Source organism: Paramormyrops kingsleyae, chromosome 13 (assembly GCF_048594095.1).
Source record: "Paramormyrops kingsleyae isolate MSU_618 chromosome 13, PKINGS_0.4, whole genome shotgun sequence".
NCBI lineage: Eukaryota > Metazoa > Chordata > Actinopteri > Osteoglossiformes > Mormyridae > Paramormyrops > Paramormyrops kingsleyae.
This window is the reverse complement of record NC_132809.1, coordinates 12,201,100-12,216,681: the sequence shown is the minus strand read 5'-3', so window position 1 is coordinate 12,216,681 and position 15,582 is coordinate 12,201,100. Positions and strand designations below refer to the sequence as shown.

Genomic DNA, 15,582 nt, shown 5'->3' with positions numbered 1-15,582 from the left:
TGGAGAGGCCTACTTGATTGTGCTCTTGAGGATGTCCTCTGATTGGTATGGCTCAAGAACAGGAGAATATTATTTTGTAATCGCTGCAATATAGTGACAGCATTTAATTAATGTTTATCGGGAATAATTCAAAGTATATCGTAGACCCACAGTCCTTTCCGTGGTTGATGCTGGATTGAATGTATGCTGTAGTTCTCATTATGACTGAGCCACACTTTAATTGTTCATTATAATATGCAAAAGCTAAATTCACCTAAAATGTAATGGCCTCCAAAAATAGCACTTAAATGATAAGATGCAGAAGGGAAATGTAATGAAACAAACACTGCAAGCTGAAGACCATTTGATCCTCCAGATCATTACCCCACCATCTGGTCAGTTACCTCCCATCCTTAGGAATAACAGACCTTTGTCACCAGTATGGAAACAAAGTTCCTCCAGACTTCCAGAGGAAGCGTGGAGCACCACTCGGAGGTCCAGATGTCCTCCTCTTCTACGTCTGTCACCACAAGCAGCACCAAACTGCGCAAAGTCTCTCAGACTTCCAAGGTTTTCGATGGTAAGGTTTATAAATCAGGTGGCAATGGCTGCCCTGGCTAAGGGGTCCTGAGCGGGTGCTCGCAGAGAGCAGAGGTCCAGAAAGTACAAGTCCAGACCAAGATTTTGTTTCAACCAACCAGCTGAGTACTCTGAGACTGTGATTCTTTGTGCACAACTGGTTGGTTGAAACAAAATCTTGGCCTAGATCTGTACTTTCTGGACCAGAACTTTCTACCTCTGGCTGGGGCTGCCTCCTTGGGGTGCTGCTTTTATAACATTCTCCTTTATCCCATGTTCAGCTTTACTGTTATATTTAAAATAAACTTGGATATGAGTGTAATAACGATAAGATTATGACTGCAGTGTTGTAAAAAGTCAGGTCAATCCGTGTAAGCCCTGAGCAAACAATGGCAACTGTTCAAATAACTTTAAAAGAAATTGTGTATTTTACGCACATATTCAAGATTATGGTTCATATCAAAGGATTTAGATGAGGGAAAAGCCTCTTCTCAGTGTGTGTGTGTGTGTGTGTGTGTGTGTGTGTTTGCGTTCTTACAGAACAGTGTGGGCAGCGAAAGATCTCAACTGTGGTGGAGTCATTCAGCCAGGTCCAGAAGTCCTTCGAGATCCCAGCAGGAGAGTCTGTCCCAGATTTTGAGGAGAAGCCCCGCCCCATTACGGCACAGGAGGGTGTGTCCCCGCCCTGATATTCTGTACCATCTCAGTATCCTGGCCAACTCTGTCAGTTTCTCTAAGCAACTCTATGAAACAAGTGTCACAGATTATTTATGGATGTCAACTATAATGGCTGTGATACACCTGTCGGCGATGATACCCAGGAACACAAAGTAAAAGTGCTTGCGAATAAATGGTTAACAAACAACCAACCTAACTTGTCATGAACAATCATGCTGCACTGAAGTCTGTTGTCATGTTTTGCATGTAAACGTCTTGATGGGCAGACCTTGACCTGAGATTGAACCTCAGCATCACACACTGCAAATAAGCTTGCTATCCCTTGGCTAAATAATTCACATTGTGCTTCAGACAGGATTCCGATGTCCCCTGAGGCTGCCTGTAGGCAAACGTGTCACTGTGTAATCAGACATTCACGGGAGAGACTCGAGCCGAGGAGGGGCTGATGAACTGAAGCGATCTGCTTTCCCCTCGACAGCTTGAGCGAAAGTAAATATGGCGCCTCATTCTCGCAGGGGACAAGGCCTCCTTTAAGGTGAAGGTGACGGGGAATCCCAAGCCCATTGTGACGTGGAAGAGAGAAAGTGGTAAACCCCTGACTGAAGGGGTCATGACCTACTATGACAACATCAACAAGCTGTATGTTCTGAAGGTATCAACTCTACGTATTTGATGCTCTGAGATGGAACTAGAAGTGTAGCATGAGAGATTAAGCTTTCCATCTACATGCACAAAACCAAGGGAAACTAACCCAGTAAGTAGTGGGCTTTTTCTAGCCTCTGTTCTGAGAATCATTCTCTGATCTGGTGACATCTAGATGCAGAGAGAGTCAAAGCAGAAACGTGAGCTGTAATTGAATTTGCACCCGGCATTGAACGACGTACGGGACCTCATTAGCCACAGGCTCCTGTGCCTCTCGGCTGTCAGCTCTGACGGGAAGCCATGCGTCTTGTGAAAAAGGGAGCAGAAAAACACACTTGAATCCTTTTAGTCTTTCAGGGGAGATTTAGTGCTGCCTCCCACTCTGCCAGGAAACCTTTAATCAAGCTTATGTTGCCATTATTAAGCAATTAACAAGTGGGTGCTGACATATGTATCTCTGAGTGCCATCTGTTTCATGGGTGAAAAGTGCTTGTTTAGGTAAAGTGCAAACTGTCTCCTGAGTATAATAGAGACATCTACTGTTTGTTTATAGTATTGCTGGGAAATCAGGTCAGTCTACTCACTCCCTCTCACTGCTTTTTAAAGCCATGTTTTAAAGCCTCTTAATTAGCTTTTCCCTCCCACTCCTCCCTCCCACACAGATTAAATCTCTAACCATGGAAGATGCAGATGTCTACAAGTGCATTGTCTCCAATGATCATGGAGAGGCTGTCTACTCCATGTCACTCATTGTGACGGAAAGTATGTCGTCTACATTTACGTTTCCCTGTGTTCATAAACTGATTACTGATTTGTCCAAGTTTTGCTATTAATATTTTGAATATCTGATTTGTCTCCAAGATCCGGCGATGGATTTCAAGAAGATGCTGAAGAAACGGTACACCTGTGTTCCCCAACGTCGGTGCTATCGTTACTGTGTTGAAAGCATAGAGCTGTACTACTTTTCCCCTTTCTGTACCTCCTAGCCTCCGCATCGCCACAATTTCCTGCAGTCCTCTGCTACCACACCCATCTCCTACAGTCATTCTTCCATTCGCACTAAGCAATGATGGCCAAAAGGATGCTTTTTTTTTTTTACCCCACCAGATGGTGCTCTCTGTTCAAAAAATAGCTTTAATGCTTGCCCCAAAGAAAACCAAGAGCACCATCTAGTGGGGTCAAAAAATACTGCAAATGGTTCATGAGGCATAGTTTTGCCTATACCAAGCACTAAACTCTAGTCCCTTCTCTCCCAACACCAGCTCATCCTTCCAACTCTACCTAATCCACTAACACCATCCACCCAGGGCAGCTAAAGTGCTCCAGAGTCCAGTTACCCTATGCTATGTCTTCTGCCCTATTCTATTACAAAGACTTGGGACTTGTTTCATCTAAGGTGTCACTGTTTATTTCCATAATACTACATATTTTAAATGACATTCTAACATTCTCTACAGCATTTTCAAATGATTTTATCCAGTGTTGAAATAAATACAGGCAGAAACTAGCAAAGTTTTGTCGTCCAGATGTTTTTGTGTGTACAGTGTTCAGCTAGTTTAGTTGCCCTGTTAAATCTCATGTCCAGGAGCACACCAGCTCCCAAGGAGGAGAAGAAGCCAATCACAGAGGAAGAGATGTTGAAGATTTTATCTGGGGCAGACAAGAAGGACTATGAGCGCATCTGTGCTGAGCACGGCTTCACCGACTTCAGAGGAATTCTGAAGAAGCTCAAGGAGATGAAAAAGAAGGGAGATGAAGAGGTCTTGGTGTCTAATATTATTGCTTTAAGGCATTTCGCTGTTACATGAAACATTCCCTAGCATTCCCTGCAGACTGACTTTATCCAGTTAGACTTTACATTGACTGCACCTTCATAATGCCTTTATAATGATTGTATGATTATAATTACATGACACATTATATGGTAATAACAAATATTATTATTGCATATAATAATGTATATTAAAGCTGTATATGTTGGGATGTTAAGGTATACTTGCAAGGTGCTTATGAATGTTCTGTGAATGCATCATAAATTCATTGTGAAGGTCCACTGAATGATGAATTCATTATGAAGGTGCAAGGTCTTTGTAGCAGGGTCTGATCTGCCGGACAGTGTGGGTCATCGTTTCTCTGTTCCACAGACGGTGAAGGTCCTGAAACCCTTGGAAGATATTACAGCCAAGGCAGATTCCAATGTGGTTTTTGAGACCATTCTGGGACTGAAAGACCCTAACATCAAAATGCTGTGGTTCAAGGTATAGTTCCAAACACCAGGTACTAAACAAGGCAGAAGGTCTGTGTAGCAGACATGCTTGTGACCTATATACATGCCTGTTTTTCCTTTCAGGACACAGAGCTGCTACGGATCCAGTACTCCTTGGGGAAGTATGAGCTGAAACAGATGGGCACTAAGTTCATGCTGTGTATCTCCAGCGTTAGCCTGAAGGACTCTGGCAGCTACTCACTGAAGGTTGGAGAGAAGACCCTCTCTGCAAGGCTCAATGTCATAGGCAAGTTTGCCAGCAGTCGCATGGCAGTGTCTCACCTGCAGGGCCTTCCACGTGCTGCATGCTTGCATGCTCATTGAAGCATGAACCCACACATACTCTAATGTCTTACTGGGGTGCTTTTATGCATTTCAACATGCAGGGGCTTAAGAACCAGGAAGGACATGGGGTTCGTGCTCCCCTAGTATTTAACTTGGCTTCATTCATCCCCCTTGAAAATAGACCATTGTATTTAAGTGATTAATTTATGCCACCGCAATATCAAACTCTCCTCTATACTGTTATTTACATGGGTTTGCCATATGATATATTTTCCTACTTCAAAATATACACACATTCCAAAATTTGCTATATTCTACGATGTCTACTTATTAACTCAGTGACCATATGTTTTTTAGATGCACACCAGCACTGAGTTATTCAATTTTGGCCTATTTCATTCACCCCAAGCCCCTAGAAGGTTTTATTCCACTGAACAGAATAAATCTTCCAGGATTTATTAGGTGGCATGTGGCTGAGATGCCTGCGAGATGTTCTTCAGCAGAGGTGAAGGTCATGTCGCTGTGTTTAGTCCTCTCGTGTCTCTCTGATTGATCTGCAATGTTAAAAAAAAAAGCGCACCTCCTGGGGAGTAATTAGAAGGAGCACATGTAAGCTGCCCTCGCCGTTTTCATTTCCTCTCCTCCCTGGCTGCTAATCTCTCAGATGAACCTCTGAAGTTCACGTCGGACCTGAAGCCCGTGCGTGTGACCGAGCGGCAGACGGCCATCTTCGAGGTGCGTCTGTCCAAGAAGACCAACAAGCCGCCCGTGTGGAAGTTTGGTGGGAAGGAGCTGAAGCGTGATGAGAAATTCGACGTGGTCGTGTCTGAAGACGGGCTCACCCACACGCTGAAGATCAAGGACGTGAGGCCAAGCGAGACGGGCGACTACACCTTGAGCCTGGGCGACCTGACCAGCACGTCCCCTCTCTTCATCGACAGTAAGCGGAGCTGCAATACAAAAGGCTCAGATTCTTACTCCCAGAAGATACACAGTAATGAACCCTTTGGGCTGTAAATCTTCCGGTTCCAATAGCACTCTTTGTTTCCCTTGATTCTCTTCTCACTACACCTGACAGGTCTTGTTCAGTAGCATCTTGTAAAGAGTCTGATCACAATATAAGATAATGTTCAAAAGAAACTTGAATAGGAGAGGCTCCTAATTTCAAGATATTAAGTAACACCTGTAGAGTAGGCACATAATTACGTGGTTTGGTTTCAGGCATCCAATCAAGATGGATTGTTATGGCTTTTGAAGTCGTCCATATGGCAGATTGTCATACCTCCCAGCTACCAGCTGCCTTGGGCTCCCTTTTTCTCCCCCATCACAGGGATACCTATCAAATTTGTAAGCCACCTGAAGAACGTGCATGTAAAGGAGAAGGGCAAGGCACGGCTGGAGTGTGAGATGAGCTCCAAGGACGTGCACATCAAGTGGCTGAAGGATGGAAAGGACATCTCCAACAACCCCCGCTACAGCTTCATGCGCGAGGGCAAGCGGGCGGAGATCGTCATCGACGACTGCGACCTGGCGGACAGCGGCGAGTACGCCATCGTCTGCACGCAGGATAATGACGCCCAGGAGTACATCAGCTCCGCCAACCTCACTGTGGATGGTACGAAAATCAGTAGATTGTCCGCCAATGAACCAGTGGAATCTTACTTTAACAATACCTATCTCCTAGTTCTACCCAAAATATGCAATTTACAGTTAAAATACTGTCTCTGACAACCATAATAATGTGGTATTTTACTGAAGGATACAGTCACATTGTCCTACTTAGTCAATAACTCATGACACAATAACTCTGATCTGTGACCTCTACATCACTTTGCACCATGGAAGTTGCTGGACAACCTTAGAATCATACATTTCAATGAATGAATTTGATGAATGGATAATGGAATCGTTAATGGAATAATTATCATCGCTGATAATTTACATATTTATACATTATTCCATTGCACCCACATGAAGTTGTGCATTAATTTCCTTGCAGCCTTGTTAGCGAATCAGAATTCTGGAACTGTTTTGTCTTGCCTCTGGAGGTCCTCAAGAATTTCTCATCTACATGTGGAAGAATTGTATGTTTGAGAGTTGGCTTTCTGTGTTCTCAGAACGCTTTGCTACTGTCAAGAGTGGGATGTCTGACATCCAGTGTCCCACTGACTCCAGTTCAGAGCTGTGCGTGGTCCTGAATGATGAGAAAGTGGATGGGGTGTGGCTAAAAGATGGCAAGGAGGTACGTGAAGTTCAGTTTCATTGACTTATGCTTTGGCATACATCGCGACCCTGGTTGGTCGCATCGTGCTTTCAGCTTCGCCCGATCTGCAGGTGTCCGATATGAGTGGGATTCAAGTGGTCAAACAGGGTGCTGTGCACAAGCTGATCTTCAACAAGGTGGGCGAGGAACATGAAGGCAAGTATACCTTCAGGGCCAAAGGAGCGGAGAGTGAAGCTGTGCTGTCAATTGCAGGTGAAGTACCTCCCGACACACATCAGCAACATAGGTTAGGTTGCCATGACCACTTGATCCTTAATACAGCTTTCTTTACCCTTTACTTGTGTCCCTTAGACCCTCCAGCCATTGATCCCACCATGCTGGAGGTATTAGCCAGCAACCCTGTGACTGTGAAGGCCGGACAGACAGCGATCATCAAGATCCCTTTCAAGGGCAAGCCCGTTCCCAGAGTGACATGGTACAAGGATGGCATTGAGGTGACGGGGGATGCACGCATAACCCTAGAACGGGAGGCGGACTCCACCACGCTGGCGCTTGCCAAATGCGTGCGTGAGGACAGTGGCGCCATCATGCTGCGGCTTAAGAGCGACTGTGGAACCGCCATCGCTAACATGCACCTCAACGTCTTGGGTGAGTGGCCAACGTCCACACAGCCCAATGGTTGCATGACAAGCGGTGCAGCTCTTCACTTAGCATCCCAAAAACAATTTGTTCCAGTTTATTACTGTTAGTTGAGTAGTTAGCTTTCCAGATGCCCTACCCTACCCATCGTTGGGTAGCAGAGTAGGAAGTGATGTGTTGCTTATTTTGCCCCCACAGACCGCCCGAAGCCCCCCCAAGGTAAGGTGGAGTTCCTGGAGCGGACAGGAAGGTGCATCAAAATGAAGTGGAAGGCACCACGAGACAATGGGGGCAAGCAGGTGACCAGCTTCGTCATCGAGAGGTGTATGGCGGGGAAGAAGTCCTGGATCAAGGTGGGGGAGGTCGACCCCAGCACCACCTTCTTCAGCAACGACAAGGTGGAGGAGGGCAAAGCTTATCAGTACCGCATCCGGGCCGTCAACTCAGAGGGTGTGAGTGACCCGCTGGAGACGGAGGAGGTCTGCGCCGGGGAGCCCATTGGTGAGATACGTGTGATGCTATGAGGTTATGGGGCCAACAGAGAGGGATCCAGGCTGGATGGGTGCTAAACACTCTGCTAACAAGTTCTAGCATAACAGATATTCTTCCAGCTGTACTGCTTGATAAATGATGCAGATAGTAATTTCCTAAATCCAGGTCTCACAAAAATCTTATTTATTATTGTCTGAATCTGCACGGAGATCTTCAGGAAAGTTTTACAATATGATTAATTAAGATTAATATTAACTATATTGGTTCCGGGGGTGAAATTCTGCACAGTGTGATTCTAGTCAATACCCAATAATTCAAAGTCACTAACTGCTGGATTGTACTGTTGCCCCACCTTTGGACAGAGCCCCCAGGCACGACCTCTCAGCCTCAGATTACAGACGTGACCAAAGACACTGCCATGGTGACCTGGAGCCCACCTGCCCAGGATGGGGGCGCCCCTGTGCTGGGTTATATCATCGAGAGGAGAAAGAAAGGCAGTAATATGTGGGTCCCGGTCAGTAAGGAGCTCATCCAAGGTTTGTGTGCATTTGTTCAAGCTTCATTTCCCCTGGGAGCATGCTGTTCTTCATTATAGTTTTATACAGCAGCCAGGACCTTTGAAGCCTCAGCACCTAATATAGAATGCAGGCCTACACTTGTGTACTGAGGCGCAGGGCATTTCATTGCTGCATTTCTGGACAGTCTAAACAGCCATTTCATCGATTGTTCCTGTCTTCTACCATAAGACACCAAATACACAGTGGATGGGTTGGTGGAAGACATGGAGTACGAGTTCAGGGTAGTCAGCGTGAACAGAGCTGGTCCGGGCGTCCCCAGCAGCAGCTCCAACTCTGTGCTCGCAAAAGACCCTGTCCGTGAGTATCCAGGGGACAAAAACCCATCCATCCATCCATCCATCCTTTAAACCGCTTGTCCAGTATGGGGTTAAGGTAAATGTAATGAAACATAAAATCTCTCCTGAAGGGCACTCCAGCTATTCCATGTATATGTAAAATTTTACCCCGTGCTGAATTAATTAATGAATTTAATTAAATAACGCAATGAGGCATTGATTAGCCGAACAAGGTATGCTTGTGGTCGAGTTAGGAAATACAGACGCTCCTCTACTTACGAACAAGATACGTTCCGAACGGCCGTTCATGACTTGAAATGTTCGTAAGTCGTCATTCAACATCATTATAAGGGTATACGCAAGTACTAAGAACTAGGATGCTGGGAGTACGCACGCTACTCTGCTGCACGGCGGGAGTAGCGGGCAAAAGTCATACTATGCGCAGAAAAAAAAATTGATGTTGCGGACAGGAAACAGCAGTCCAATGAACACAATTTGGAGTTATAGTCCTCTTTGTTCTTATGTCTGAAAGTTCGTAAGTTGAAAGTTCGTAAGTAGAGGAGCATCTGTACATTGGTGTGTTAGATGGTTACTGCAAGTACAGAGGTAGCCTGAGGAGAGGTTTTGGCTAAGCTGACACACTTTGACAGGCATAATATAGTTTTACACCAACATGAAGATCATCTACATCTCATTTTCTTTGGCTGCCCAAGTCTTTTGCACAGTACTGTACTGTATATCCTTTGGTGATATTTTGGTTATATAATTGCTATTACAGATGTATTATTGAAATATAATATAATGTAATATAATGAGTTGATCATTCTCTGCAAAGGTGCTCCTGGCTTGGTAAAGGACTTGCATGTGACCGACTCGTCCAGTTCCTCCATCTCTCTGGGCTGGTGCCCCCCACAGCAAGGCGATGAGCCATCAGGCTACATCCTGGAGATGCGCCTTGATGACGCCAAGGACTGGTCAAAGTGCACCAAGATCCCCATCGCTGGCACCAGCTACACAGTGGGAGGCCTGCAGGACCGCATGAAGTACTTCTTCCGTATCCGCGCCGTTAACGAAGGCGGCGTCGGGGAGCCCGTCGCGCTCGAGCAGGGGGCACTGGCCATGCCGCCCCCTGGTGAGCATAGACTGGGGATAGCAGGCCCACTTTCAGATGCAGTGACGTGAGACCTGGTAGCATCATAACCCTCCAGAGCCTGATAGTTTGCATGTGCTGCCTATGGTGTAGGATCTCTAAACTACTGGTAATGTATGAGTGTATGTGTGTGTGTGTGTGTGTGTGTCTGTCTGTCTGCGGATTATGCTTATAGTACTTTGTGGGGACCAAATGTCCCCCACAATGTAATAAAGCCCTGTTATTTTGATGTTGTGGGAACCATTTTTCAGATCCCCACAAAGATCTGCGAATGCAATCAAAAAAGTTAAAATGCCAAAAGTCTCATATTTTGTTTGGTTACACTTATGGTTAAGGTTAGGGCTGGGTAGGGGTTAAGGTTAGGGCTGGGTAGGGGTTAAGGTTAGGGCTGGGTAGGGGTTAAGGTTAGGGCTGGGTGGGGGTTAAGGTTAGGGCTGGGTGGGGGTTAGGGTTAGGGCTGGGTGGGGGTTAAGGTTAGGGCTGGGTGGGGGTTAAGGTTAGGGCTGGGTGGGGGTTAGGGTTAGGGCTGGGTGGGGGTTAAGGTTAGGGCTGGGTGGGGGTTAAGGTTAGGGCTGGGTGGGGGTTAGGGTTAGGGCTGGGTGGGGGTTAAGGTTGTCATTGTTGGATCAGGGTTTTTCCCATTTGAATGAATCCATGGATTGTGTGTGTGTGTGTGTGTGTGTGTGTGTAATCCTGTGATGGACAATGTAGCGCACAGGACTAGGGTACACCCTGGACGGGAAGCCACTCCATCACAGGGCACATATAAACTCATACACATGTACTCTGTGAGCAATTCGGCTTCATAACCTGACTGCATAACCATGGATTGTACGGAGAAAAACTGTGCAACACAGCAAGAACATGCAAATCACACGCACACAGAACAGACGAGGTGAAAAAAGAAATAGCATGTTTCTACTCTAACCCTTATCTACATTTTTAAATGTTTTAAGTTACAGTCATAAAAACTGTTTTATAATGATAAACCGATTCTAAAACTACCTGGTGAACCAATGAATAGTATTACAAGACAAGGTTAGGATATACCAGACTTATCCAGTCATGTGAGCAGACATTTTATTGTTGCAGATACATGCTTTACCTGTATTTTCCGTGTCCTTCCCCTCCAGCACCCCCTAGGTTTGACCTCCGTGGAAAAGTGAACAACCAGCTGCTGGTGCGCGCTGGGACAGCTCTGTGCATCCATGTCACTTTCACGGTGAGCCTGACCGTCATGTACCATTCACACGCACCCCCACCTCCCACATGGTGCTTTGCAGTTCCTGCCGTAGATACAGCTGTGTGTGGAAGACACCAGTGCAGCTACACAGAAGTAGTAACGTGGGCAATGTGTAAATTACCATAAAACAAAATCTGTATGTTATAAAAGGTATCTTCCAACCACAGCTCTTGGATGGGGTGTCACACAGGCAACATTAGGACATAAGGCTGGGAAACACCGTGGATGAAGTGCCAGTGCATTGCAGGGCACAGACACACACACAGGACACTGCCCGTCACCTAGCGGCATGCCTTTGGGCTGTGGGAAGAGACCCACACAAGCCAAGGAGAACCACAGCAAGAGGAGGATTCAAATTCCCGGCCCCTAGCCCAGGGGGGTACTCCACGAAGCAGGATTTCTTGCTTAACTAGATTACTTGTCAGATTTAAGGTAGTCTGAGCTAAATGTACAGTATGTGAATGAAAATAAAGTCAATTTAGCTCGCACTACCTTAAAATCCGGCCAAGCGAGAAATCCTGTCCTGTGGAGCACCCCCTGGACGTGTGAGGTGAATGTGCTGCTCCGCGCGTCACGCCTGTCTCCAGTCACGACTCCCATGCAGGTTACACCCCTCATTGACTGAATGTTGAGCACACCTGCGGCATATACCTTGATTACGCCAAGGGAGGTATGAGCACCTTCTCTGAATTACACTCCATAAAAGGTGTTGAACCTGCTCTTTTCTAAACCTTTGGCTCTCAGCTCTTCCGACTTACTTGGACTGGTTTCTAAATTTTAGCCTGTTTTCGTACCCTCTGTACTAAACATGATTTGGATCTGGTATGGGAAGACACCAGTGCAGCCCTTCACTGGATTCTGAACTTGGCTTGTGTTTTGACCATAATTTTGTTTTGATGACTGTAGTGATGGCAAAAATCACGCTTCATGAACCATTTGCTGTATTTTTTGACCCCACTAGATGGTGCTCTCCATTCAGAAAAAGGGCACAAAGCAAACCAAGACCATCATCTAGTGCGATCAAAAAATACAGCAAATGGTTTACAGAGTCTCATTTTGTCCTCACTAGGTACCGGCCATTCCATGTTGTGCATAATCAAACCTCCTAGCTCTGTGGTTGGATCTCCGAACCCTTTCATTATGCATTGAGCCTCTATGTCACCTCATATTCATCTGAACCACTTCAATATAATATTCAGATATATAAATGGGCCAGATTATAGGTCATTTGCATAATAGCACAAGGTAGGTAATGAAAGAGTAATTTGGGCTGAGGGATCAATATTTCTGTACCCACCCCCACCCCCAGGGGTCTCCTCCCCCAGTGGTGACCTGGCTGAAGAACGGCATCCCCACCACCGGCAGAGAGACCATCATCAAAGGGAAGGAGCATTCCCAGTTCCTCATCAGCTCGTCCCAGCGCTCCGACTCCGGGATGTACCGCATCGGCCTCCGCAACGACTATGGAGAGGTTCACTACGACGTCAGCGTTCAGGTCACAGGCAAGCCCAGGCACACCCGACCAGGAGCCAGGTTCTACTTAGGACCATCAACGTTTGCACTGAGAGGCCCATTTCACAAACAATTGTTGCCGTTACAGTAATCATGTATCACACGAGCTTAAAAACAGGAAATAACCAGCAATCGCGGGTATAGCAGGTTCACACCAGTTCAAATAATATACAGGCAGTCCTCAGGTTGCAAACAAGATCCCTTCCCTAAGTTTGTCTACAAGTCTAATTTGTTGCTAAAAAAAAAAACACAGTACATAATAATAATAATAATAATTATTATTATTATTATTATTATTATTATTATTATTATATAGTAATAATGAAAGTAACTTAATATGGTACTGTACTGTACCTCGAGTTGACGAACCGCTGAAGCAGCGTAATTGTTTCATGAGTGCCATTGTATTTAAGTCAAATTTTTTGTAGAATAGGCTTTTTAGCAATCCATTTGTACGTATGATTTGTCCATAAGTCGGATGTTCTTAACCCGGGGGCTGTCTGTATAATCTGTACCACTACTGCCATCCCTGTACTCTGAGACTCTGTCTCACCCCCAGACGTCCCGCGCCCCCCCATGAACCTGCGTCCCGTGGAGGAGGTTCCCGGCGTGGTGACGCTGCACTGGGATCACACGCCTGACCTGGCAGACGACGAGCACACCCACTACATCGTCCTGAAACGGGACAGCAGCACGGCCACTTGGTTCACAGCCACTGAGCGTGTCTTCAGCAGCAAGTACACCATCGGCGGCCTGCTGCCCGGCCGCAAGTACTACTTCCGGGTCATCGCCCGCAACCACGTCGGGGACAGTGACCCCTTGGATTCCAAGGAGCCCTTCAGCATTGCTAAGGAGAAAGGTGCATAGGGAGCAGGGGTGAAGGGTGGGTCCTCAGGGGAGCCTGGCCACAAAGTCCCTGAACTTTTCTAGCCCCTTTATGAGATTTCTATATGGACTGTATGGACAAAAGTATTGGGACACCTGGCCATTATAAATAGAGGAATTTTTCAATATGGAGTTGGTCCCCCATTTGCAGCTATAGCAATTGCAACTGGGGGCTCTCTTCTCTGCACCTCTCTACTGGGAAAGTTTTCCACAAGATTTTGCAGTGGGTCTGTGGGAAATTTTGCCCTTTCATCCAGAAGAGCATTTGTGAGGTCAGGCACTGATGTTGGATGTGGAGGCCTGGCTCACAATTTCCATTCTAGTTCATCCCAAAGGTGTTTGATGGGGTTAAGGTCAGCAGGCCAGTCAAGTTCTTCCACACCAAACTCACCCAACCATGTCTTTATGGACCTTGCTTTGTGCACTGGGGCACCGTCATGCTGGAACAGAAAAGGGCCTTCCCACAAACTGTTACCGCAAAGTTTGAATTGAATTGTCCAAAATGTCTTTGTGTGGTATTGGGATGAACTAGAATGGATATGATGTGTATTTGCCATTACTACTTCTGGGGAATACACAAAGGGTGCTTCTGGCTTAAGACCATGTGACTAGTGCTGACCTTCTCCCACTCTGCCTTCCCCACAGAACACTTCACCCTGAACCTGAAGGAGTACACACCCCAGGAGCGCTTGGCTGCACCACAGTTCCTGGTTCCCCTGAAGAACCACGCCGTGCGACGTGGGCACGACTGCACCATGAGCTGTGCCTTCGTGGCCTCCCCGCCAGTCCGGGTGTCCTGGTACAAGGGTGATGTCCAGATCCTGGAGAGCCCACGCTACTGGCAGACCACCGTCGACGGTGTCTGCACTCTCACCGTCCCCACCTGCGGCGTTAAAGACAGCGGCGAGTACACCCTGATCGTGGAGAACGACCTGGGAAAGGTCAAGTCCAAGTGCAACCTGGTCATCTTCGGTATGCATGACAGCTCAGGTCACAGGGAGACACAGACAGGCAGAGATTCAAAATTCAATATTAAGACATGTTTCCTGAGAACTGTGTGACTTTCATGATTCTGTTACTTTGGTTTTTGACAGATAAGGATGACAAGGGTCTGCTGGAGAGCCTGACTGAGCCTTCTAGGAAAGGCAAGCACATCATGTGACGCTGCCAAGCTCAAAGATAGGGGGAGCTGTTTCTCACACTGCTTCTGAAAGCATACCTTACCGTCTTAAGACACTCCCGGCAAGGGAAACTGAAATGTAGGCCACATGGCGCTGGATTAAATAATCTCTTTACTATTAGGTAACCCTGGCTAATGGCCAAGTATGTGATCCTTGACTAGAGACAAATTCTCTGGAGGTTTTCTTAATCCCGACTATGATTCTAATGCCAAAATATGCACCCAATATTTGGCGATCAAGTAGCCAACATTCTAATGGCAACATTCTATATACACACACACATACACACATTACTGTGCAAAAGTCTTAGGCAGGCAAGGAAAATGATGTTTAGATTATCCTCATGTTGGTGTAAAACTATGATATTATGCCTGTCAAAGTGTGTCAGCTTAGCCATTTCAGAACCTCTGCTAAAATCACCCCAGTATTTGCAGTGACCGTCCAGTGCAGCCATGTATTTTTTGACTTGGCCACTAGCACCTCATACAGCTAGTCAATCTGTCACTGACTTTTTAAACCAATTTATTTAATCATTTAATTGAGCTGTTGGTGAAATTTAACAAAATCATGGAACGGCTGAGGTGCCCCTGAGGAGAAGTTAGGGAACTGAAGCGGTGTTCATCTAGCCATCCAACTAGATATCAGTAACCTTTTAGAAAACAGAAGAAATTATTACTAGTTTTTATTGTGTTACTCTTTCTTTGCACATGTTCTAATGTTAAATTGTGTTTTTTGTTCTAAGCCAAAGTACACTTTCTACCCAGATAAACAGCTTTAAACATTTCTTTGGACTGCCTAAGACTTTTGCACAGTACTGTATATTATATATAGTATAATAAAATAGAAAAGAAATTTACTGAAATGACTTTAGATCAAAATTATACAACTCGGTAGAGAGACGTTATTTTTACGTCCACCAGAGGTCAGGCTTACCCTATCCATGCCCACAGGGCATACTTAAAACATCAATTTTC

The 15,582-nt window shown here is 45.9% G+C and overlaps 1 protein-coding gene across 1 annotated transcript; it reads left to right on the top strand.

The window, feature by feature from the left end:
- Positions 1 to 420: 420 nt before the first annotated feature.
- Positions 421 to 14,589, top strand: LOC111859445 (immunoglobulin superfamily member 22). The gene is made up of 22 exons (XM_072698707.1): positions 421 to 559; positions 1,099 to 1,230; positions 1,752 to 1,888; positions 2,541 to 2,640; positions 2,740 to 2,776; positions 3,464 to 3,638; positions 4,023 to 4,136; positions 4,229 to 4,391; positions 5,094 to 5,369; positions 5,760 to 6,044; positions 6,547 to 6,671; positions 6,764 to 6,905; positions 7,005 to 7,301; positions 7,491 to 7,793; positions 8,147 to 8,320; positions 8,531 to 8,659; positions 9,473 to 9,769; positions 10,921 to 11,009; positions 12,340 to 12,532; positions 13,102 to 13,401; positions 14,073 to 14,399; positions 14,522 to 14,589. Exons 1-22 carry the CDS (start codon positions 421 to 423, stop codon positions 14,587 to 14,589), a joined length of 4,002 nt encoding a protein of 1,333 aa, XP_072554808.1.
- The last annotated feature ends 993 nt before the right edge of the window (positions 14,590 to 15,582 follow it).

What these genes read in the sequence shown, in the direction of transcription:
- LOC111859445 (XM_072698707.1), top strand. Translation starts at nt 421, where the DNA reads ATGGAAACAAAGTTCCTCCAGACTTCCAGAGGAAGCGTGGAGCACCAC. An exon ending in AAGAAGATGCTGAAGAAACG is followed by an intron (nt 2,777 to 3,463) that starts GTACACCTGTGT and finishes TCTCATGTCCAG; the next exon opens with GAGCACACCAGCTCCCAAGG. An exon ending in AAAAGAAGGGAGATGAAGAG is followed by an intron (nt 3,639 to 4,022) that starts GTCTTGGTGTCT and finishes TCTGTTCCACAG; the next exon opens with ACGGTGAAGGTCCTGAAACC.